The sequence below is a fragment of the Ursus arctos genome, unplaced genomic scaffold, assembly GCF_023065955.2.
Source record: "Ursus arctos isolate Adak ecotype North America unplaced genomic scaffold, UrsArc2.0 scaffold_24, whole genome shotgun sequence".
NCBI lineage: Eukaryota > Metazoa > Chordata > Mammalia > Carnivora > Ursidae > Ursus > Ursus arctos.
In genome coordinates this window covers 34901926-34927945 of record NW_026622919.1, presented here as the reverse complement: position 1 = coordinate 34927945, position 26020 = coordinate 34901926, and the positions used below count along the sequence as shown (strand labels likewise).

At 40.1% G+C, this 26020-nt stretch overlaps 1 protein-coding gene across 1 annotated transcript in view; it reads right to left on the bottom strand.

Moving 5' to 3' along the window:
* AATF (apoptosis antagonizing transcription factor) overlaps nucleotides 1-26020 on the bottom strand; it is a 99581-nt gene that overhangs the window by 38847 nt on the left and 34714 nt on the right. The window contains exons 5-8 of the mRNA XM_026517543.4: nucleotides 23982-24096; nucleotides 21974-22175; nucleotides 21079-21243; nucleotides 19660-19743 (exon numbers count right to left, since the gene is read on the bottom strand). Coding sequence (XP_026373328.1) covers nucleotides 19660-19743; nucleotides 21079-21243; nucleotides 21974-22175; nucleotides 23982-24096 — 566 coding nt within the window. The remainder of the gene's footprint in view (nucleotides 1-19659; nucleotides 19744-21078; nucleotides 21244-21973; nucleotides 22176-23981; nucleotides 24097-26020) is intronic.

Below are 26020 nucleotides of genomic sequence, written 5' to 3'. Positions count from 1 at the left end.
TCTTCTATGGAGAAATGTCTATATTCAGATGCCTTGGCCATTCTTTAATTAGGCTGTCTTTTTATTATTGAGCTGTAAGAGTTCTTTATATAGTCTAGATACTGGTCCCTTATCAAACTCCCATTCTGTGGGTTGTCTTTTCACCTTCTTGATGGTATCATTTGCAGAAGAGTTTTGAATTTTGTAGTCCGATTTTTCCTTTTGTCATTTGTGCTTCTGGGGCTATATCTAAGAAATCATAATCCACAGTCATGAATATTTACTTCTATGTTTTCTTCTAAGGGTTTTATAACTTTAGCTCTTATATTTAGATCTATGATCCATTTTAAGTTAACTTTTGTGTATGCTGTGAAGTAGGGGTCCAACTTCATCCTCTTGCATGTGCATATCCAATTGCACCATTTGCTGAAAGACTATTCTTTTTCCCACTGAACTGCTTTGGCACTCTTGCCAAAAACACCAAGTACTTTTTAAAGTATTTGATTTTATGGCCACATATTCCTTGGCTTTCTGAATTTGTGACCCACAGTTATTGATTCCTAACCTTTCAGGCTTCCATGGTTCATAGCCACAGATGCTTGAGATGGAAAAAAGCTTGGGGCAACCCTCTATTTAACTTACTTAGTCTAGCTGAGTCAGAATTTTTTGAACTCCCTCCCCAATACATAGACCACATGGAAAACAAGTGCAGTCAACTTTTCCTACATGTGTTTCAGGCCCGCTCTCACTGAGATACCAAAAGCAGAATCCCAAGGCTTGGGTTTACTCTTCCTTCAGCTTCCTCTCTAGCTCCCACAAGAAATCCTCATGAAAATATATCTGTTTCTGCTCTGCTTCCTGCTTTACCACATTTTTTTGTTCTCAGCTCTCCAGTCTTTCAAATTAACCCCCAAAGGAGTTACTTTCAATTTTTATCTACTATATTTAAAGTATGTAAAAAAAAATAAATCTACATATACTATAATTTCAAATAGCTGGGAAGGAGTTACTGTAAATGCCTACAGTATAAAATTGCCATAAAGTAACCCACTCCCCATAGGTAACTTTTTTCTCTGTTTTCTTTCCACATTGCCTATTCACTCCTCAACCAACTCTGCAAGAGCGAAAATTTTTGCCTCCATTGTTCTACTGAAACAACTCATGCCAAGGTCTCAAGATCTCCATGTATAATGGACATGTGTCATGACTCATCCTACTAGACTTCTTGAAGCAGAAGCACTGGACATTCTCACCTTCCTAAAACACTCTTTCTTGGCATCTGAGGCATCTCCCTGGTTTTATTCCACATTCAGCCATCTTCTCTGCCCAAACATTACCTGCTAACATTCCCCAAGACTCAGTTCTAAGCTGCTTTTTCTTCTCACTCCACGTGCTTTCTCCAAGAGTTTCATTCTGTTCTCAAGACTTCAATGACCTCAGAGTTATCCCTGGAATTCCTTTTCCTTTACATTCAATATCTAATTCGTCTCCAAGTCCTGTGTATGTGACCCACTCATTCATGAATCTGTCCATTTTAATCTACCTCCACTGCCTGTATTGTACTATAGGTTATTATCATTTTCGTTCATTCCATAAATATGTATTAAATATGCTGGGAAACAATGAAAAATAAAACAGACATGGTCTCACCTGAGTTAGTATAATTTCCCTATATTTACTCTTGCCCCTCCTCCATTTTGCTCTCCTAATTGTAATTTTTTTTGAGAGCGAGCGCGCATGTGCGCACACAAGTTGGGGGGGGGCAGAGGGAGAGAGTGAAAATCTTAAGTCGGCTCTACACCCGGTGCAGAGCTCGATCTCACAATCCTGAGATCATAACCTGAGAAATCAAGAGTCAGGTGCTTAGCTGACTGAGCCTCCCAGGTGCCCCGGTCAGAGTAATATTTTTAAAATGCAGGTACACCAGAGGATAAAATTCTTATTACAGCCTCAAGGCTCAACAGTCTGGTCCCTTATCTACCCTCTCCAGACTAACCCTCCATCTCTGTGCTCCAGTCTCAACAGTCTTTTTTCTGTACCTGAAATGATCCCGGGCCCACTCCCATCACAGAGCCCTTCCTGCACGGGCAATGCCGGGGGCATGCTTCCCTAACCATTTACCTGCATGTGCCCCACTTCCCTTGTTACTCATTCGGTAGTCTCGGTTTAATCACTCTTCTTTAGGGAAACATTTCTTAACTGCACCCTACACACATACACACACTACTCTGCTTTTGTTGTACTTAATTTACTTGTTGTTAACGGATTACTTGATTAATGCCTACCCTCTCCTCTAATCCAGAGTCCACAATCTACCTAAGCAACTGATGTCATTACCATTATCCGCAAATCTCCTCCCCAAACAATACTCTCTTTCCCACATGTCTTAGTAGGGCCCAGAGAAGTCGGTGGTTTGTTTTAAGTGGGTGAGAACTACCCTTTGTTTCCTCCTTCATTTATTATATTGTTCTTGACTTACTCATTGATTCATTAATAATAGTCAACCTGCATGAATTAGGAAAATAAAACCAAGATCCTTGAAGATATGAATGAATATGTCCATGAAAGTTTATTTCTTACAGAGCTACAGAACTAGTTTTCTTTGTGCAACGCACCTCAGCATTAAAAATATGAATTGACCCATTTCCTTGCATCAACTCAAGAATTACCCTTTTTGGGAAACCTGGGTGGCTCAGTCAGTTAAGTGTCTGCCTTCGGCTCACGTCATGATTCCAGAGTTCTGGGATTGAGCCCTGCATTGGGCTCCCTGCTCAGTGGGGAGCCTGCTTCTCCCTCTGTCCCTCCCCTCTGCTTGTGCACGAGTGCACATTCTCTCTTTCTCTAATAAATAAAATCTTTAAAAAAAAAAAAAAAAGAATTACCCTTTTTAAAAACCATCCCAAGAGTACTTGAATTAAAAAAACAAAAACAGGATGCCTGGGTGGCTCAGTTGGTTGAGTGTCTGACTTTTTTTTTTTTTTTTTTCATTTTTAAAGTTAAATTCAATTAATTATCATATAATGTATTATTGGTTTTAGAGGTAGAGGTCAGTGATTCATCAGTCTTATAGAATACCCGGTGCTCATTACATCATGTGCCCTCCTTAGTGTCTATCACCCAGTTACCCCATCCCCCCACCTCCTTCCCCTCCAGCAACCCTCAGCTTGTTTCCTATGATTAAGAGTCTCTTATGGTTTGTCTCCCTCTCTGGTTTCATCTTGTTTTATTTTTTCCTCTCTTCCCCTATGATCCTCTGTTTTGTTTCTTGAATTCCACTTATCAGTGAGATCATATAATTGGCTTTCTCTGACTCCCTTATTTTGCTTAGCATAATACCCTCCAGTTCCATGTTGTTGCAAATGGAAAGATTTCATTTTTTGATGGCTGAGTAGCATTCCATTGTATATATATACCACATCTTCTTTATGAGTGTCCAACTCTTTATTTTGGCTCCAGACATGATGTCGGGATCATGGGATTAAGCCCCGCATCAGGCTCTGCACTCAGCAGGGAGTCTGCTTGAGATTCTCTCACTCTCTCTCCCCTTCCCTCCCCCGCCCTCCCCCCCACTCACCCCCCAAATAAATAACTTTTTTAAAAAAGAATTTCCTTTTTTTTTAAAAAAAAAAAGATGATTTTATTTATTTATTCACAAGAGACGGACAGAGAGGGAGAGAGCACAAGCACGGGGAGCAGCAGAGGCAGAGAGAAGCAGGCTCCCCGAGGAGCAGGGAGCCCGATGCAGGACTTGATCCCAGGACTCTGGGATCATGACCTAAGGCGAAGGCAGACGCTTAACTGACTGAGCCACCCAGGCGCCCTAAATAAATAAATCTTTAAAACAAAACCAAAAATTAATCCAAATGAATTAAAAGATCTTAAATCACTTCTCATTCTTTTAATGTTAAAATGATGTAGATCTAGCCTCCCTCTTGGATCTCATTTCTCAAAGGAAAAGGTTGGTTCTTCTCAGGAAAAGAAGAGAGGGAACAGATCTTTTGTCCATCCATATCCTCTTTCTACAGTCTCTTTGAGATGGTCCTTTTATTGAAAAAAAGATGTCTTGATATCTTTTTTTTTTTTAAGATTTTTTATTTATTCATTTGACAGAGAGACAGACAGCCAGCGAGAGAGGGAACACAAGCAGGGGGAGTGGGAGAGGAAGAAGCAGGCTCCCAGTGGAGGAGCCTGATGCGGGGCTCGATCCCAGAACGCCGGGATCACGCCCTGAGCCGAAGGCAGACGCTTAACGACTGAGCCACCCAGGCGCCCCTTGATATCTTTATTATAGAAATCTGAATTAATTTCAATATTGTGTTTTTTTACTTAAACATCTTTTATTTATGAAATACGTTTTTCAAATTCCAAATCTCAGGTTTCCCTCTCCCACTTCTAAAATCTAATGATTCTAGATATGAGCTTTCATTATGTGAATGTGTGTGCTGCATAATTCAGTTTAACTGTAAATATCTGTCCATGAGTCAGTTTAACACCATGGCTTTGGAGTCTGACAGACCTGGGTTCTGAATCCCAGCTATGCCCCTTATTAGCTGTATAATCTGGGAGAAGTTATTTGACCTCTTCAGAGATTCAGTTTCCTCAACCATAAGGAAGTAATAATTTTATCTCATAATAGTTGATTTGGTATTTTAGAAGATGATAAAAGTAATGCATTTAAGCAAAATTTAAGTATTCAATAAATAGAGACACCGTCAACATCAGATAACAATAATAATCCCCAAACCCCATTGGGGGCAAAAAAATTCTTTTTTTTTTTTTTTTTACGATTTTATTTATTTATTCGACAGAGATAGAGACAGCCAGCGAGAGAGGGAACACAAGCAGGGGGAGCGGGAGAGGAAGAAGCAGGCTCCCAGCGGAATAGCCTGATGCGGGGCTTGATCCCACAATGCCAGGATCACTGAGCCGAAGGCAGACCCTTAATGACTGAGCCACCCAGGCACCCCTGGGGCAAAAAAATTCAACACTTTCCATAGCCAAATCACCACCAGACAGATGCTAACAATGAATGAGTACAATAATTCAGTTTTCCTTTCTACTGATTTTTGACAGATTAGATACAAAATGAAGAAAAAGCAGAATGAAGAAAATTTAAAAGCATAGAAAATTCACAGAAATGTTAAGTCGATACTTGAGAAGTATGCTATTGGTTATAGGACTTTTCCAAACTGGACCATGATAAATTAGAGCAAAGGAGACCCTCTCCTTTACCCTTTATTCCATTTGAACATAACTGCTATCCCCTTTCCATGACCTGCAACTCTGGCCACTACCCTCTGATCGCATGATCCCCTCCATTCAGGGGGAGAGTAGCATAGCCCCAGCCCCACCTAGGGGGAGGTAGCCCCAGCCCGCCTCCGGCCAGTCTCCAGTCTCACTCTATTAACGTGCTATCTATCCTTTGAAGGCTCAGATCAAATGCCATCTCCTCCTCCCTGCAGGCTTCTCAAATCCTAACTGTTCTTAACTTCGCTCTCTTCTGAGTTCTTTCATATCCCCTCGCCAAGCATGCTGGTTGTTTATATTTCTGTCACCTCCTCTGCCTGGCTGTAAGCTTCCCGAAGGCAGGGTATAGTATGACTCAAATGCTCACCTCCCACAGAACTCTGCACGCTGCCTTGCACACAGCATACCATTTCTAAAATGACAAGAGTTATGTAGCAAGCATTCTTCTAGATCTTGTGATCAGGGATGAAGAGCACCTAGCTTCTGCAATGGCAAGTACAATAGTTACAGGAAGAGTAGCACAGAGAAGAATGGAGAGAAGTCAGGATGTGTGAATAAAATCCAAGAAGCATCTTAATACTGACGTTACAAATAACCCACCTTCGGTTACTAAAATAAGAAAACGTATAGCTAGAGGCTACCACTGAAAGTCGGCCTGACTCTGCCTCGCTGCCCTTGGTCTTTAAGGATTTGATTGGTTTTTCCACTTTCTGATTCAGTGCTGCATCAGGCCTCCACTCCAGAGCGAGAGCCAAGTAAGCTATGATTTGGAAGGGATGATAAATTCATTCACTGAATAAAGTAACACTGTTTTCTCAGCACAAGTTCTAAAATATTTCAAAGGCCATAATATTTCACTAGGCTTGGCCATCTGGGTTAAAATTTATTAGTCAAAACAGAAAACTTTCTCATCAGATCCCATATATTCCATTAGGCATGATATATAATGTCTCCCCACGTCTAATTATTAACTGGGAGTGTAAGTAAATCACTATCAGTATTAGGCCCTGATGTGTGCAGACAGGGGAAGAATTAAGCAACTCGAATGCTAAAGAACTTCTTTTTTTGACAATTGCTTTTCCTTTCTTTTTCTTACAAATAAAAACAATTTTACAAGAAGCAAGTGACTGCATTTAGCCATTCTTTCTAATCCATACCAAAGTAACAATGGACAGAGAGTTCTATTATTCAGAATTTCCAACAGTCCCCATTTCCAGTATTATGCCCCCTGATCACCAGATGGATGTCCTGGTGTGTATCTTTTTTTCCCTTCTATTTTTAATAAAGGTGGGAAGAAGGGTTATATATCCTCTGGAACCCCAGCTCAGTCACTGACTATTTCTGGGCATTCCTGGGCAATGTTTCTTTTAATGGCATCAAACAACATATCTTTTGTATTGGAAAAATAAGGAGGAAGTCATTCAGAACTAGAGAAAATTTTACTAAAAGGATTCACAAAGAAGAAACTGGAAGGGTAGTACCAACTTGTGCTCGGTAATGATGTCCTTTAGGGATGAAAGTCCAGCTGAAACAAACCCTCTCCCTGTGTTTCCAACATTCTCCTTCTAGCATTCAGACTCCAATAATTCTTCGGCCCCACCAGGATCAATAACCCATTGATCCCCACACCTTTGCAGCACCTTGCCTCTTCTCCTCACGTGCTCACTCCCCTCCTTCCTCAGATGGAAAGGACTCCACAGTCCATCAGGATAGTCACTCCTGGTACACACTCTCAACTCCCTTGCATGATATAATATCCTTTTGTCAAACAGATTCGTGATCCCTTGGGGACTGATGGGTCTTGGAATTCAGAATTTTTAGGATTTTAGGAGAATAAGACAGTGTATAAAACACAAATGCCGCAGCAGAGTCTGGGACAGCACACTAAAGTCTAACACATGAATATTTCTGCAGCAAAATATATGAATCATCTCCACTAGGTGGGAGAAATAAAGGCTTATAGGTTTATAATAGCTTCGTGACCTTTCAGATCAGATGTTGCCACCACAAAAATTTGCCAAACTTACCAAAACAAAACAAAAAACTATGAGTTTTCAGAACTTTTTAAACTTCAGAAACGCAGGGATTATGTATCTGTACTCCCTTGGCAAAACCCCCAACCATATTAAATCTCAGTACCTGTATCCATGCAGCTGAATTGGCTGGAGAAAAAGACAAGACCGTGTGAACTGGTCTCCCCCTCGTGAAGCCGTTCGCACTGACCTCACGTGGATCTTTGGTGCTACCGGACAATTCCCCAGCAGTTTCATCTCCACTCATTGTCCCACTCTGTCAGGGGACTCTGCCATACCTCTTCTTTTCTCAAACCTCCAGCCCCTGCCACATCTTCTCACTCATGGCTTCTTAATTCATAAAGTACAATAAAACAAGACAAAAGCAGCCAGATGAGAATTTCCACAAGCTTCTACCGTATCTACTTGCAAGTGTACCCATATACTCTGCCTTCCCTCTAATACGTATGGATGAACGGTCCGTCAGACCAACCCCTCTTGACCTGAATACTCCCCAGCAATTCTCGCCTCTCTTCTGAAACATCCATTTCCCTCACTGAATCATTTCCATCAGCATACAAAGTACATCTCTTATCTTAAACAAAACAAAACAAAACAAAACAAAACAAAACAAAACAAAACACTCTCCCAAACCTCCACTTCCCCTTCCAGCTGCTCTAGTTCTCTATTCTCGTTACAGCAAACCCCCTGGACGGCTGTCTATATGCAGCGTCTCCGATTTTTCGCCTTTCATTCTTTCTTGAACCTACTCCATCATTCTACCAAAAGAGTTCTTGTCAAGGTCACTATGACTCCCACTTGCCACCACCAATGGTCAATTCTCAGTCCATATCTCACTCGATCTGCAGCAATTGACATAAGTCACTCTCTTCTTTAAAAAAAAAGTTTTGGGATATCTGGGTGGCTCACTCAGTAAAGTGTCTGACTCTTGATCTCAGGGTTGGGAGTTAAAAAAAAGTTTTATTCAGATATAATTCACAAACCGTACAATTCACCAATTTCAGCTGTACGATTCATGGTTTGTACATTCAGAGTCGTGCAATCATCACCATCACCGATTTTAGAATATTTTCATCACTCCTAAAAGAAACCCATTACCCAAGACTTGTCACTTCCTATTTCCCTCCTACGACCCCCCCAACCCTAGGCAACCATTATTCCACTTTCTCTCTATACAGATGTGTCTTTTCTGGATATCTCATATATATAGAATCATACAATATGCAGTCTTTTGTGACCGGCATCGTTCACTTAGCATAATATTTTCAAGGCTTATTCATGCTGTAGCAATTATCAGTACTTCTTTCCTTTTTATAGCTGAATAATACTCTATTGCACGGATACACAGCATTTGTTTATCCATTTATCGGTTAAGGGACATCCGGACTGTTTTCTTTGTGGCTATTATGAATAAAGCTGCGAATATGCATATATGAATCTTAGTGTGGGCACACACTTTCACTTCTCTTGGATACATATTTAACAGTGACATTGCCAGGTCATATGGTAACTCTAAGCTTAAGGTTTTGAGGAACTGACAAACTGTTTTCCACAGAGGCTGCACCAATTTATACTCCCACCAGCAACGTGTAAGGGTTCCAAATGTTCCATATCCTTGCTGATACTTGCTGTATCATCTTTTTGATTATAGCCATCTTAGTAGTGTAAGGTGGCATTCGTCGTGCTTTTGATTTGTATTTCCCTAAAAACGAATGATGTTGAGCACCTTTTTACTGGTCATTCAAATATTTACTTTGGAGGGGTGCCTGGGTGGCTCAGTCAGTTAAGCATCTGCCTTTGGCTCATGTCATGATCTCAGGGTCCTGGGATCGAGCCTCGCGTTGGGCCCCCTGTTCAGCAGGGAGTCTGCTTCTCCCTCTCTCTCTGTGGGTCTTTTCACTTTTCTGAAGGTACCTTTTACAGCACCAAAGTTTTTTTTTTCATTGAAGTCCAATTCACCCATTTTTTTCTTTTGTCACTTGTGCCTTTAAAGTCCTATCTAAGAACCCATTTCCTAATCAAAGCTCATGAAGATTTACCCCTACGCCTTCTTCTAAAAGTTTTATACTTTGGGGCGCCTGGGTGGCACAGCGGTTAAGCGCCTGCCTTCGGCTCAGGGAGTGATCCCGGCGTTCCGGGATCGAGCCCCACATCAGGCTCCTCCGCTATGAGCCTGCTTCTTCCTCTCCCACTCCCCCTGCTTGTGTTCCCTCTCTCACTGGCTGTCTCTATCTCTGTCAAACAAATAAATAAAATCTTTAAAAAAAAAATAAAAAATAAATAAAATAAAATAAAATAAAATAAAAGTTTTATACTTTGAGCTTTTACATTTAGGTACGTGATCCATTTTGAACTATTTTTTGTGTAGGTTGAGGGAGGGCACCAACTTCATTCTTTTGCATGTGGACATCCATTTGTCCCAGCACTATTTGTTGAAAAGACAGTTCATTCCCCATTGTATAGTCTTGGCACCCTTGTTGAATGCCAATTGACCATAAATGTAAAGGTTTATTTCCTAGATTCTCGATTATAATCCATTGATCTATATACCTAACTTTAAGCTGGTACTAAAACACCTTAATTATTATAGATTTGTAGTAAGGTTTGAAATTAGGAAGTATGAGTCTTCCAATTCTGTTCTTCTTTTTCAAGATGGTTTTGGCTATTCCGGGTCCCTTGTATTTCCATATGAATTTTAGGATCGGTTTATCAATTTCTACAAAGAGGCAGCTGGGATTTTGATAGGGATTGTATTGAATCTGAAGATCAGTCCAGAGAGTACTGCCACCTCAAGAACATTAACTCCTCTACTCTATGAACATAGGATGACTTTCCATTTATTCAGGTCTTATAAAATTTCTTTCAACAATGTTTATAGTTTTCAGTGTACAAATATTTCACCTCCTTGGTTAAATTTATTCCCAGATATTTTATTCTTTCGGATACTATTATAAATGGAATAGTTTTCCTTTTCAGATTACTCACAGCTGGTGCACAGAAACACAATTGATTTTTTTGTGTATATCTTGTATCCTGCAATTTTGCTGAATTTGTTTGTTAGCTGATAGTTTTTTGGTGGCTTCTTTGGGATCTTCTATATATGAAATATATATAGATCATGCCATCTGCATATAAGAGATAGTTTTACTTCTTCCCCTCCAATTTGGACACCTTTATTTCTTTTTCATGCCTAACTGTTCTGTCTAGGACCTCCAGAACAATGTTGAATGTTAGTGGCAAGAACAGACATATTTGTTGTGTTCCTAAACTTAGAGGAAAGCATTCAGTCTTCCACCATTGAGTAGGTGAAAGTGGGTTTTCACAGATGTTCTTTATCAAGTAAAAAAGTTCCTTCTATCCCAGTTTGCATTATGTGGTGGCGGTGTTTTTATTTTTGTTTTTGTTAGCTGTATGTTTTTATCATGGAAGGGCTAAATGTTCTTTTTCTGCATCTACTGAGGTGATCATATGGTTTTTTGTCCTTATTCTATTGATATGGTGTATTACATTAATTGATTTTTTTTTATGTTAAACCAACCTTGTGTTCCTGGGCTAAATCCCACTTGGTTATGGTACATAATCTTTTTTATGTGTTGCTGGATTGAGTCTGCTAGTACTCTGTGGACTCTTGCATCTATATTCGTAAGAGGTATTGGTCTGTAATTTTCTTTTCTTGTGCTGCTTTTGTCTGGTTTGGGTATCAGGATGACACTGTATTTCCTCCTTCTTGAAATACTTTTATATGGAACCTGGGAAATCACTCTTCCTTCACTCTCTTAGCTTACCAGTTGCTCCTTCTCAATCACCTTTGCTGGTTACCCTTCATCTGCCAACCTCTAAATGTTTCAATGTCCCAGGACTCAGGGTTTGAATCAATTCTTTTTTTTCTCTCGTTTCATTCTCTAGGTAATCTTGTTCAGTCTCATAGTATTAAATACAATCTATATGCTGATGGCTATCAAATTTATACCCTCAAGCCCAGACCTTCCCATGAACTCCAAAATTATAGATATAATTACCTCGTCAACAACTCCATATGAATGTTTTAGAGGTAATCTAAACTTAATATAACTGATGGTCAAAATAATTAAAGCCAAAACGGGTCCACAGAGGGAAAAAGAAGAGCTTAATAAAACCAAAACTAAGTTCCAGATTTCTCCTCCAAATTAGCTTCTCTCATTGTTTTCCCCATCTCAGTAAATGGCAATTTCATCCTTCCAATTGCTCAGGCCAAAAACCTTAAAGTCATCCTGGACTCCTCTCTTCCCACACCCCATATGAAATCCAACAGCAAATCCTATCAGTTCACTTTGAACATAAATTCAGAATCCAACCACTCAGCACTCCTACAAAACCACCCAATCCCAGCTACCACCATCTCTTGCCTAATTATCACACTAGACTCTCTTAACTGGTTTCCTGTCTGCCACCTTACCGCCTACAGTTTTTTCTCAACACGAGCCAGAAAGAGAGATTCTTTTAAAATATTAGTCCAATCATGCAACTCCTCTGATCAAAACCCTTTAGTGGTTTCCCATCTCAGTCACAATAAAAGCCAAAGTGCTAGAGTAGCTTACACAGTCCTACAGTACCTGGCCCTCCGTTAACCTCTCTTTCCTCCTCTCCCAGCACTCTTTCTTGTCTACTCCACCCCAGTGACACTGGCCTCCTTGAATTTTCTAGAACATGCTAGCCTCCACTGTGTCTCAGAGCCTCTGCACTTGCCTTTTGTGCCCAACTTCCTCCAGATACCTGCATGGCTGTTATTTATCTCCCTTGGGTCTCTGCTCAAATACAGCCTTATCCCCTGAACCTCCTACATAAGAACAGTAACCATCCCATCCCTACCCTAGTATTCCCTTCACTCATACCCGGTTTTAGAATTTTCTACTGTACAGTCACAATACATTTCCCCTTTCGTCCTAGCTCTAAGCTAGAATGGAGGCTCACAACGACAGAACTTTGCTTTGTTGTAGCCCCTAACAGAGCTCCAAGAGAACTTTCTATGACGAGGGAAAGTTCTGTCTGTGCACTGTCCAGTAGCATAGCCAATAGCACATGTGGCCATGTAGCACTTGAAATGTGGCCATTATGACTGAGGAACTGAATTTATAACTTAAATCTATTTTAATTAATTTAAACTTAAATAGTTACATGTGGCTAGCAGCTACTGCATTCGACAGCACAGCACAGCCTAAAATAGCAGTTACTCAAAAAGACATAGCATGTATACAAATATTTATTGAACAAATGATGCAAGGAAGAAAGAAATCTGAAGGCTTTTTTTCTCCTTAACTTTATATTATAGAAAATTTCAGAAATATACAAAAGTAGGCCATAGCTAAATGAACCCTCCAATACCAATACCCTCCAAACCTGAAATAAGTTTCAGTGGATGCCGGCATCTCAATCCAGCTTGTAACAATTACTACATTCTTGGAAAAGAGGGATTTTATACTATCCAGAGTTTATATCAAACAGCATCTCTTAGCGTATTTTATTTTATTTTATTTTTTAAAGCTTTATTTGAGAGAGAGGGCGCACACATGCACGTGCGCCCGCACACACAAGCTAGGGGAGGGACAGAGAGAGGGGGAGACAAGCAGACTCCCCGCTGAGTGCAGAGCCCCACGAAGGGCTCCAATCCAGGACACCGAGATCATGACCTAAGCCAAAACCAAGAGTGAGATGTTCAACTGACTGAGCCACCCAGGCACCCCTCTTGGGGTCTTTTAGGAGTTATAGAAAATGACTTTAGGAAGCAGATCAGGTATATGTTGGGGGAAAACTGGTACGCAAATCAGTGCTTGAGGCAGACACCAGAGAACTACATGTATGTTTTTGTATCAAGGACCTGATTACTCTCTTTCACCATTTACTTTCTCCACACGAACTTTAATGAAGGCGAAGCTACGGGACCATACAAATTAAGAGAGAATCTCACTCCTGTTGGATGACACAAATTCCTTGGGCAGAGATTCTGTCTTCTTAGTCTTTATAAACCTAGCATCTGGTATAATAAATGTTAATTGAATGAAGTTCATAATTGCATAAAAGTGATACATATGAATCGTCAGAGTGCAAACAGACACGCTCACTGGGCCTCCAACTTCCTAAACAGGTATGTTCTGAAAAGGAAATTTTCAAATGGATTTTCAAACATGTTAGATCAAAGGGCAGCTTAATATACTGGAAAGAAAATCAAACCGGGAGCAAGAATTCTTGGATTTCAATGTCCTAACTCACTAAGTAGGGTGACCCTCTACTAGGCATGTACTTGCTTTAGGCTCCAGTTTGTGTGAAAAGACAGTTTGGCCTTGATGTGCTTCAAAGATGCTATCTAACTTTAAAGCAATTATGTTCTATTCTAGATCCACAATACACAAAAATTCTTAAAGATGCTTATTAACTTCCCCTTTCTATGCCAAATCATTTTCCCTACAATTTACTTTAAAGGAGCTATATACATCGAGTATGATTTAATAAGAAGACATCATATTCACTTTAGGGAACAGATAGTGTTCCCCATTTCCTGAGAAGTACCAAATTCTTCACTTGGGGCCACTAAAATACTGCTGGAGTCCTATGTTTGATTTATACTCAGCTGGGTGACATTGTACTTATTAGTATAGAAAAGGCAATTTTGGCCACATATTTGCCTAGTAAACTCCCAAGGTACCACTTGTGTCTGAAAAAGTTTCTTCAACAGTTCTAAGCCAATTCTTATCTCTTTGCTAGCTGGCTCCATAAAATGTACGGTTCCAGGCTTTGTTCCAAGGTGTTACCTTTGTTAAACGAGGGAGTAATACTAAGTCATGCTCTGATGTTTTTTAAAGCAAGGAAACTGAACGAAACGAGGACCCGCCGCGTGTACTTTCCCTCGACACCACTGTTGAATGAAATTTCTGGACCTGGCATTTAAAATGTGGCTTTGGGTCTCGTATCGCACGCAGCCTCCACAATAGCAAGCCCACGCTAGCAATCGAACGCCAATACTGATGCGGAATTTGGGTCTAAACACTGACAGATAACGATGGCAGCACAGAAGCTAGAATGTATCTCAAATAAAATTCTTACACATGGTACACAAAATAATCTTGTAATTATTAAAACTGAAGTTTAACTGGACATTGGTATTTGGTTTGAGTTGTTTTTGTTTTGTTTTTTTAAGTTTTATTTATTTATTTGAAGGGGGGCAGAGAGAGAGAGAATGCACGGGGGGAGGGGCAGAGGGAGGGGGAGAATCCCAAGCGGACTCCCTGCCCCAGCGCGAAACCCGACACTTGACCCTGAGATCATGACTTGAGCCAAAATCAAGAATCGAACACTCAACCAACTAAGACACCCAGGTGCCCCAGGTGGTTTTGTTGTTTTTTAAACTTATACTATGCCTCAAGAAACCTGATCCTCTGCTATATTTTTGCCATAATTTCAATTTTCAAGTATATGTATTTCATATATATACATCCTCTCTAAAACCATCATACAGGTCTATGTGTAATAAGTTTTACAAAATTTTTAAGAAACACAACCCACATCTCAAATAACAGTAACATTTAAAAGTAAAACTAAAAATTAAATACTGCTCTGAACCAGAAGGTATCTGTTTTTTTTTACAACTAATTAAAAGGAGTAGGTTCAAATCAAACTTTAAAATATATCATTAACCATCAACTGAACCGCTGGAAAGATCTATACCAACAGTTAAGAATACAGTATTGCCATTAACCACAGGAATGGCTTGAGACATCTTACTCACGCTAAGGTCTAAACGTATGCAATTAAAGCCACCACATCAACCGTCCATATTAATCACTCACCGATTTAATTAAGGTAAACCATCTCGTCAGAAAGCTCGCCTCTTCCCTATTTCTTAACATTATCGACTTTTAATAGTTCACCGAATTAGTAATCACTTGTTTATGGCATTATCAAATGTCTAAGTCCAGCATGTGGCAAGGTCAGTTATAGACATGCCCTGATGGCATGTGAAAGGAGGAATTTAACCAATCAAAGTGGTCATCGAAAGAGCAAAACCTATTATCCCTTTCTCTAGACACTCCTGGTTAAATTCAAAGTGACAGGACAAACCAGATCAAAACTAAACAGCGCTAGAAGCAACATACAAAATCCTAATGAACCCTTAGAAATCCAGGTATCGATTTGTCAATATCTAAGCTCAATTAGTCCTTTCAGAACAAAATACCTCATGAAGTGACAAGAAACTAGTTTGAGGTCTGGGATATGAAAAGAATAAAAGCAGTCACTTCGTATTGCTCATTGCTAAGTGCAGTCATATCTCAACCTGGAGATCTTGTGGGGATTAAATAAAGATGTATGTAAGTACCGATCTACTCAGCCAAGGAGCTGGCACAGAACTAGTGTTCAGTAAATGTTAGTCCTTCCTCAAATCTTTAAGAATGCAGGCGTATCAAGTCAAAGATCAACTGATGGTTTAAAAAAAGCAAGTCAAAACAAAAGAAAAACCTTACATGGTGATACAGACAACACATCTCATAGAACTCAGTAAACAGGATAGTGAAAATAAAAAACAGATACTGAAAACATTTCTCAATGGCTCATCCTTTGTGGTCATTTTCAACCTTCCTGTTTCGTGGAATTGTCTTTAGGGATGAGCTTTGACAAGAAATAGGCCAAATGCAAACTAATTCCACTTGAGAGGGAAACTCAGAAACGCCTGCAGCAGGTGAACAGTTTCTCTCATAAAATCTTCCCACTGGGTATACTTCAAGCTTTCAGCAATTCCAGTTTCCAAACCAGCAGCACAACCATAAAGCTAATTTTTTCATTAGAATTGTTAAGTAACAGGAGTTCAATTTATCATTCGCCTTCTAAGAGAAAAGAATGACTTCCTAACACAAATAATGTTTCTTTGGTTCTAAGAAAATGCAGCTTATTTACAAACTGAAAGGTGTAATACTGTAGTGAAGTTTTTTTATGGCTCAAGAATGAAATATTTAAGAAATATAGGAACGGAAAGAACAGGACTTGGCCTAAAAAGTCTTGAGATCAAGTACTCGTGTTGCCATTTACTACATGGCTTCCAGGAAGTATGATATGATTACTTATGATATCTGATACCCCTCAGTGCCCCTCTCTCTACGTATATGTATATACACACACATGTACATACCTATACATATGTACCTTTATTAAATAACACAGATATATCTTCAAAGTTGTAGTGATTTAAGGCCCATTATGAAACAAGGGGGGGGGGGGGGGAGAATGTGTGTGTATGTCGGGTATTCTGACCCTGAACATCATCCTCAGTAGTGAGGGCATTTACACAGCCTGAATTAACCAAGTAAGCCTTTAAACCCTTACAATGAAACATTAAAATTCAATGTGGCTATAATCTCTTCCTTACAAAACATGGACCCAAAGAGTCTGGCTTCAAGTATGGTTTAAAAAAAAAAGAAAAGGCGAAGTGTATTATATTCACCACCCAGCTCTTCCATATGACCACATAAAAAAAACACAAATGAAAACTCACAGGCCCATTGTAATACATTGTACCACTTCTGAATGCAACACTTAGCTCAGGCTTACTACCCTGACAAATAAAGGAAAGCACTTTATGAAGCCAATTTAATTGGGAGGTGACAGAAAACATACAGCCATTTTCTTTAGCCTTATCATTGAATTGGCTTCAGCTCCAATCTCGGGCAAATCCCACTCAACAGAAGAAATTAACCAGGTCAGCAGAACAGGTGCTGCGCTGTGTCTGTCAAGGGCCCGGCATCACCACAATTACTTGCACACAATGAAGCAGTAATCTTTACAGATCATCTCTCCCAAGAAGTATATTGGGGAGGGAGAGGAAAACTGAAGGGAGGCAGGGGGGTGGGGGGAGTGGGAAGAAGAAGAGGAGGAATAGGAGGCAAAGAGAAAAGGCAAGAAAAGAAAATGAATGTGCAGCTGCCTCGCGGCTCCGCAGATGTCGGGACGTGATGTACGAGGCTAGGATAAGCTGTCGGAGCCCGCTGCCAAAGAGTGGCAAGTGATTAAAGCCCGCACAGTTCTAAGCACCATATTTAGAATTGGCGGGGTTTCGAGACTTGCACCCATTCCTTGCTGTGCTGCCAGATGTTGGCAACTGGTCCAGTTCCTACTGACTGTGCACGGACGGCAGCAGTTGGTACAGCGGCAAAGCAATCTGGAATGCTTCCGGAGATGCTATACATTAACAAGTGTCACCCATCATTCACCTTTACAGAAGGCTGAAACAACTCCAATTTGCTGCCACTTCCCTCTTGGGAAACGGCCAAGATAAAGTTGCGCCTGGCAGCCCCATTTGTTTCACTCAGGTGTTTCAGCTGCCTTGCTGACCTCTATTAGTTTAAGTTTTAATTTAGATTAACCCCAGCACCCCAATTAACCAGCAAGGGGAAAAGCTAAGATGTGACTAGTCATAACTCTGAAATCAGAATTTATCGAAGGTAAAATTATTAATTGGGATGAAGGGCCAATCAAGTAATGCTATTTTTTTTTTTAAACAGACCTGCAGGCAAAAAAAAGATTTAAAAAATTTTTTTAAAAATCTTTCAGACTAAGGACTGCCAGTGGAAGCAACTTCTCCTCGGTAATTTCGGTTTATTTTATTAAGCCTATTTAATTTATGATGCACTTTCCATCGAACAATACACACTTCAATTAATGAAGACTGGAGCATTTCTGATTGTCTCCCATGATCTCACACAATTATACAGCATTAATATCCCATATCAGGTACTTCCTTAGACACCCTAGAACAAAATAGAGTTCCCTACTCTTCTGACAAATGGATATAATAAGAGAAGAAAAGGAAAAAAGAATCAGGACCTCTGACTAGGAACACCTGAGGACACACCAATCCTCTTTCCCATACCCTCTCATCATTACTTCTAAGGCTCACTTACGGCAATAATTTCACCGAACATCGCAGAGTGAATAGAAAGATTATTATTTCTCTTCTTAGGGCAAAGACTCAGAGCTATCCCCTATACAGAATCACCTGTTCTACTGGCCTTGTAGTGTAATTTTCCCCACATTCCTTCCTTCATATTCCAAATACATAACATGGTCATCATGGCTAAACCTTCAACAAGCAGTTGTAAATTTAACACAAAAGTTAACACACTAAAAATTCAGCAGAGAAGAAAAGAATATCTCAGTAAGTAATGGCTCAACAAAAGCTGGTGTATCACTGCTGAACAGCATCCTTGATTCTCCAGAGCTAGAAAGGGTACATCCTAGAGCACATTTCATTAAGTATGACTTATCAGGAGACCCAGGATTACAGGAAATTATTTTAGATCTTTAAAACAGCCCAAATGTTTAGTCTACCTTTACAGTCACTAGCATCATTAAAAAGAGCAGCATACCAGCAGATAATAATGTCAGGGAAAGAACTGGGGGACATTTGGGAAGAAATATCAAGAACTGGCCACATTTCAACTCCTGCCAATTCTGTCTGTCTTCAAAACACTACACTATTATTATTATCAATAGTAGCAGACAATCTCAATACATACTTACTGATTTGAACAGACACGTGCCCCTGCACACATGCGAGCACAGACACACACACGCGCACACACACACACACCAAAGACAAGACGCTTAATAGGCAATAGAACCAGAAGTGCAATTCAAGGACTCTGGGAGCCCAGCCCTTTAGCTCCATATCCCAATCTAATAGCAACAGGACAAGAAACCAAATAACTAACAAAAAGTCCTCTATTAACATTAGCAAAAACGGTTGAGAAAGAATAAACCACTTCACTCAAAGAAGGTGCAGCTGTTTTACAGTTACTTTACACTCTGCAGCAACTAACAAAGTAGTTGTAGCCGTTTTCATTTCAAAAGGAAAAATACAACACAGAAGCAGAACAACAGGAGTGCCTGGCTGGCTCAGCTGGCGGAGCGTGAGACTCTAGACCTCCAGGTTGTGAACCTGAGCCCCACACAGGATGTAGAGATTATTTTAAAAACATAAACTCTTTAAACAACAACAACAACAACAACAACACCAAAAGACTCAGAACTACACAGTAAGTCAATTCTAAAGATAGCAGTTCTAACTCCCTGACTCTATCCTCCTTCCAAAGTAAGCCACCTTTTGGTCAGAGAATTCTATGAGCTAGTTTTAAAATGCTAAAACTGGGGGCGCCTGGGTGGCTCAGTTGGTAAGCATCTGCTTCAGCTCAGGTCATAATCCCAGGGTCCTGGGATCAAGCCCCACATCAGGCTCAGTGGGAAGCCTGCTTCTCCTGCTCCCACTCCCCCAGCTTGTGTTCCCTTCCTCACTCTCTCTCTCTGCCAAATAAATAAAATCTTAAAAAAAAAAAAATGCTAAAACCTGATGTGTAACAGAAGAAAAGTGTAAAAATCACACCTGGTGGTAAAAGTCATCATCATCAAAGATTTCACCATCCAAGTCCTTCAGGTGGGCATTGGCAGGGGCTTGAGGAAGGATCTCCTATATCAAGGAGAAAAAAGGAAGTAGTGAATTCAAAGGGGTTATCAAAGTAATGTAGCTACTACAAATAATGTGTATTAACAGTCAAAGCAGCTTTCCTTAAGATATAAAGAGCTGTTAAAATTAAAGAACAAAAACATTCCAATAAAAAAGTGGGCAAAGACATTAATTAGGCACCTGACAGGAAAAGAACCACAAATCATCAATAATCATACAAAATATGTTTAACCTCCTTCAAATTAAATACATGAGAACTAAAATGAGAACACACCATTTTTCAGCTCTAAAACTGGCAACACTCAGTACCAGAAAACTGAACTGGTAGAAATGGAAATTAATGCAACCTTTTTGGAGGCAATCAGTAACATCTATCAGGATTTTTAAAATGTGTATTCTCTTTAATTTGACATTTTCACTTTGAGAAATCTATCCACATGTTCACACAAATACACGTATTATAAATGCTCATGAATGTTTTCCTATAGCACTGCTTCTAAAGCTAGATACAACATAAATAGCCACTGTTTGAATAAATTATAGTATAGTACACATCCACACAATGGAATACCCCACAGCCTAATATTAGGAAAAACGAGATAAATCTCTATGTAATGATTTGGAAAAGTGCCTAGGAAAAATTAAATTTAAAAAACTGTTAAGATTTTATATAGAGTATATAACATTTTATGTATGTATAACACATATATCCATCCCATTTCATTAAAAAAAATAGAACCATGTTTTATATATGTGTGTGTGTGTGTGTGTGTGTGTTCTATGCATATACAGTTAGATGAATAGAAAATGCCTTGTTATAATTATGAACACTGGTTTAATCCGAGAAGCAGAATTTCACTTTTCATTTTAAATTCTTCTGAACACTGAAAAAAATCATCAAGTATGTATTTCTATAAATAAAAGTTTCCTTTAAACGAAAGAATTTGTTCCAATACTGGATCCTTTTCTATAGGATCGAAACATCGGACATAGAGCCTAAAGTACACACTTCCTAAGTACTACATTTCTAGAGAAGTAGCTTTAAAATTGAATTTTTAAAAATTGGATGACGAATGCTTCCGTTACCAGACTCATGTCAAACTCAAAAATAAGAGAAGACTGCACACAAGTTAATAATAGCTCCATTTTAAAAGAACTTTCTCGTCCCATAAACTGTTTCTAGTAAATTTACAATCTAGTAAAGTAGTGCTTTTTTCCCTTTCTTTCACTACCTTCTTATACCAAGAGCAACACCTACAAGCAAGTGACCAGATTCTTCAGCTAATTAGCCTCACAGAAACCGCTCCCTGTAATCGCCCAGCATCACAGAGCTCTTACCGGCTGTCCTGGCAAACTCTCCGGGAGAGGCTGCTCTGCCGGTTCAGGTTTGCCAAGAACTCGGTAGATGGAGCGCTTGGTCTGTGTCCTTCGAAGTAATCTTTCTTTGTCCATCAGAATATGATCGATCTGAGTCAAGATTGAGCGTTCAAAGGCACCAAAACCCTGCAACAACATTAACCAGTGTCAGATAATGCAGAAAGTCTGTGCTGAAGGCAGCTACATTGGTTTCTCTATCTTTCTGTGTCAGCAGAGAAAAAGACAATCCTCCTTTCAGAGGGACTTGGTGTTACGACTGAGTTTGTGAATGGCTGTAATTGTTCTCAGGAAAAAAAAAAATTAGTCTAAGGCAGGTCGTATACCCAGGGATTAACTCCCACACCTTTCATAACTGTTGAAAAATCCATTTCTTTCAGTATTTTGTATTCCCAAATATTTGAACACTTACAAGGCCACAATTTCTACAACAAAATATTCTTTTTTTAAAAAGATGTCATTTATTTATTTATTTGAGAGAGAGTACGTGTGAGAGCGCTCGAGCAGGGGCAGAGGGAAAGAGAGAAACCCGAGCAGACTCCTCACCGAGTATGGAGCCTGATGTGGGGCTGGATCTCTTGACCCTGAGATCAGGACATGAGCTGACATCAAGAGTCAGAGGCTTAACTGACTGAGCCACCCAGGTGTCCCCAAAATATTCTTTCTAATAAAATTAAAATCCCAGGTCTGAATGGTAGTTCAGTAAATTTTTCTGTAGAAATGACTGATTCCTATTACATCATGACATTATCCATATCAACGAGCTGTAGTTCCAATTTCTTAAAACTGCTTCAGGTTGCCACAAACTGTTACACACACACACACACACACACACACACACACACACACACACACTTGCCTTCCCCAATTTTCCAGAAGCCAGCTTGGTTTTATCATGCCACTTCTGAAGTGTACGGTTCCTGTAGACGGTAAAGTCGGCAAATCGCTTCGCCATGAAGCTGGGATAGTCCTCCAGCTCCAGCTTCCTCTTTGGTGGGGGCCTTCTCTGCTTCCTCTTCTCTTCTACTAGCTCTTCATCTTCACTGGAAATCTCCTCCTCACTAAAAAACCAGTAAGAACATTAAGTTCAATGTAAACAAATATTACCCAAGTCAAAAGCTAGGCTCACATGAAGTCCAGAGTATTTAGGCCTTCCCTATTCTGTCTACATTTTAAAAACCACCACAGATGTGAAGGTGGCGTTTTTTGTTTGGAAAGAATGTTCGTGAGGTCAATCAAAAACTCAAGTAACTTTTCAAATAAATATAAAACCTACTGGCTTCGAAATATTTTTTTGGAAGGTAAGCAAACCGTAAAAATAAATGAGGTTGTAAAAACATTATTAGAAATGCGTATGAACCAGGCCTATACTGTTACAAGACAGTCTTTAAAAATTAAACACATAATCATACTTTTATGACCTTAATCCCCAGATCAATAAGGGAAATGTGTCTCCCTGTAACCAATTGTTCAGGAAAGCTGAATAACATTAGTTGAATCAAAGGAAGAGAGTTGAATGTGAAGAAAACTCGAACAGTGGGCAACTACACTGCAACAGGCAACTGCTCGGAGAGAGTAATACAGCCTCTATCAAGCCGCTTATACTCACTGGACTACCCACCCCAACACGCTGTGGGTGCTCAATAAATGCGAGCTCGCTTGTTGTCCCTCCAACTAATTCAGTAAAAAAGAATGGAGCAAAGGACAAGCCCAAAGGAAAAAAAGCAAGCAGGTACCATATACAGCAGGTTCAAACAATGGGTGGTGGAGGAGGGCTGTGGAAAATCCTTCATCAAATGTTGACAACTTCAGAAAAAGTAAAGTTTATTCCAATCTTATCTGAACATCTTCCACCCTTCAAAATAACTGCTTCTTCCCCTCACTGATAAGGAGACGGCTGTGACCAGCAATCCCATGCTATTGGCACAAAGTGCTTCATAAGCATTAATTAAGAATTAAAATTAAGGGGCGCCTGGGTGGCTCAGTCGGTTAAGTGCCTGCCTTCAGCTCAGGTCATGATCTCAGGGTCCCGGGCCCAGTCCCGCATCAGGCTCCTTGCTCAGCAGGGAGCCTACTTCTCCCTCTACCTGCCACTTAGCCTGCTTGTGCTCTCTCTCCCCCCCCACCATCAACAAATAAAATCTTCAAAAAAAAGAGAAAGAGAGAGAGAAAAAGAACTAAAATTAAGGGGCGCCTGGGTGGCTCCGTTGGTTAAGCATCTGCTTTCAGCCCAGGTCATGATCGAGCTCCACATCTGGCTGCCTGCTCAGTGGGGGATCAGCTTCTCCCTCTTCCTCTGACCCCTCCCACTCATGCGCTCGCCTGCTCTCTCTCAAATAAAATCTTTAAAAAAAAAAGAATAAAAATTAAAAACGTGCTTTCATCTCCTAATTTTTTAAAAAAATATTTATTTATGTATTTATTTATGTATTTATTTATTTGCGCTGGGGAGGGGCAAAGGGAGGAGAAGAGAGAGTCTCAAGCCAACTCCACTCTGAGTGCGAAACCTGACACGGGGCTACCTCTCACCACTCTGAGACCACAGCCGAGTTGAAACCAGGAGTCGTACACTCCACTGACTCACCACCCAGGCGCCCTTCATCTCCTAATTTCAATAGGTCTGAAGAAAAGGCAAGCCTCTTGCGGAAGCCCACAAAGAAAAGCAGGTACAAGTAAATATAAAAATGGAAAACCTAATTCCCAATTCGTGTGCCATCCTGGCCACCAGTTAAATGTAAGAAGGTCCTTCTGTTTTACTAACAGTAAGTCTGATATCTGCCTACAGAAGAGTTGGCTTTCTTTTTGAAAAATGATGGGAAACTACTCAGATTAAAATAAGCAGCCCCATAGCTCCATTCCTTCCTTACCTCTCCGCTTTGGGCTTTGTCCCATCGACTAAGTACCTAGTGTCTGGGTACTGGAAAAGCAACTCTTCCTGAAGATCTGCCAGTGACCTCAACAATGCTTTAAGGGCTTTGTGACCTGGAAAATAAAGCACAGAGAAGGAACAATCAATTACCTACAATTCTCCAAAGTAGGCAATGCCTGTAATTCAAGACTCCCGAGCAGTTCTGGCCAGGGTGGGGGGGGCAGGCAAAGGGCAGCCGGGGACTAAGAACTTTCTGAAACACAGAATTCCTGAAAGGAAATAATTCCAGTGCGTACTTCACAGGCTTGTTGTGAGGAACAAGTGAGGTAAACATACGTAAGGTGTGTAGGAAAGGGTCTGCAATAAATTGTGAGTTCTTAAATTCAGTAAGATTGACAAACTCCTTCCCTGCCTGTCACCATAACCAATCGTTTTTCCTATGGTGTTAGTTTCTACAGGTAACCCATCGACCTCCTGGATTATCCCTCTATCAATCAACTCCTTAAGCAATTCCTCCTCTTCTAAAGAGCACAACTTTGTCCTGGGACCCCTACTGCCGCCACCACCACTGCCCTCTCTCAGATCTCACTTGCCTCTGCTTTGAACTGCCATCTCATACATACAGTCTCCCCGCACATATTCCTATGAAAAGTTCTTGTTCACGTACGAAACCCAAGCTAATGACTTACTATTTGCAGTACTGAACTGTGTATTAAAATTTTGCATATCAAGAACATGTTCTTAGCTGGTTCTCCACATAGCCGACGGAATGCGTATGGAATACAGCTGGTCAGGATTAAGTACACAGTCTACGGCTAAGAACGTTCAGGAGAAAAACTGGCCCTCTGAGAACTGAACTCTTACCTTCTTTATCAGCCTAATCCTGCTAAAGGGGCTAACTAGACACTGATAATCACTGTTTCTGCGTTGGTAGCACTCAGACGTCTCTCCTATTATCGAGCGTCCACATTTCCAGCACCTGCAAGAAAATCTCCACGTGGATGCTCATTACTCCTCCAAATACACCACATCAGAACCAGAACTTTGTTCTTCCTAAGATTTCTCCCTTGTCTGATTTCTCTGTTTAATGTGTTTTCATAGGCGATCACTGACATTTTGGTGCCCTTATTCGATGTATTTAATCCACTGCTAAATCGTGTGATTTTCCATTCTTATTATCGGTAATGGCTGTCGAATCATCTCTGGCCATGCTTCTCTCACGCCTTCCCTTTCCCTTAAATAACTATAACCTTCTCACAAGCACCCCTACTTTCATTTAGCAATCCCTACATTCATTGTTACTTTATATTCCATATGGACTTCAGCCCACACAAACTTCAGTTAGCATTAGCCACAGTTTTTAGTGCCTTCTCTAGAAAAGGTTATATCTTAAGAAACAGAGCCCATGTTTTCCAAAGTGAAAACACAAACCAATTTTGCATTTGCAAAGTAGTTTTCAAAATTCCCAAGACCTAACCTTGAAAATCTTATGCTAAGTGAAATAAGCCAGTCGCAAAAGCACAAATACTGTGTGATTTCACTTACACGAGGGACCTAGAACAGTCGAATTTACAGAAGCAGAAAGCAGAACGGTGGTGGTCAGGGGTGCAGAGGACAGCGGAATGGACATCTGTTCCTGTTCAACGGATACAGAGTTTCAGACTGAGATGATGAAAAAGTTCTGGAGATGGATGGTGGGGATGTTGGGATAGCCATGTGAATGTACTTAATGATACTGAACTATATACCTATAAATAGTTAAGCTGGTAAATTTTATGTCATGTATATTTTAACACAATTGAAAAAAAAAAACACTTTAAGTGTTTCCAAAGCAGGGCATAATAAATAATTCTACCATCCCAGTTCATCTCTGTACAGAAAAAAATCATCTATTACCTTTCAATCTTGAGCCTAGTCAAAAAGAACAGGGAAAAAAAACAATGGAATATTATTCAGCCTTTAAAAAGAAAGAAATTCTGACATGGGCTACAACACATGGATGAACCTTGGGGACATTATGCTGAGTGCAATAAGCTA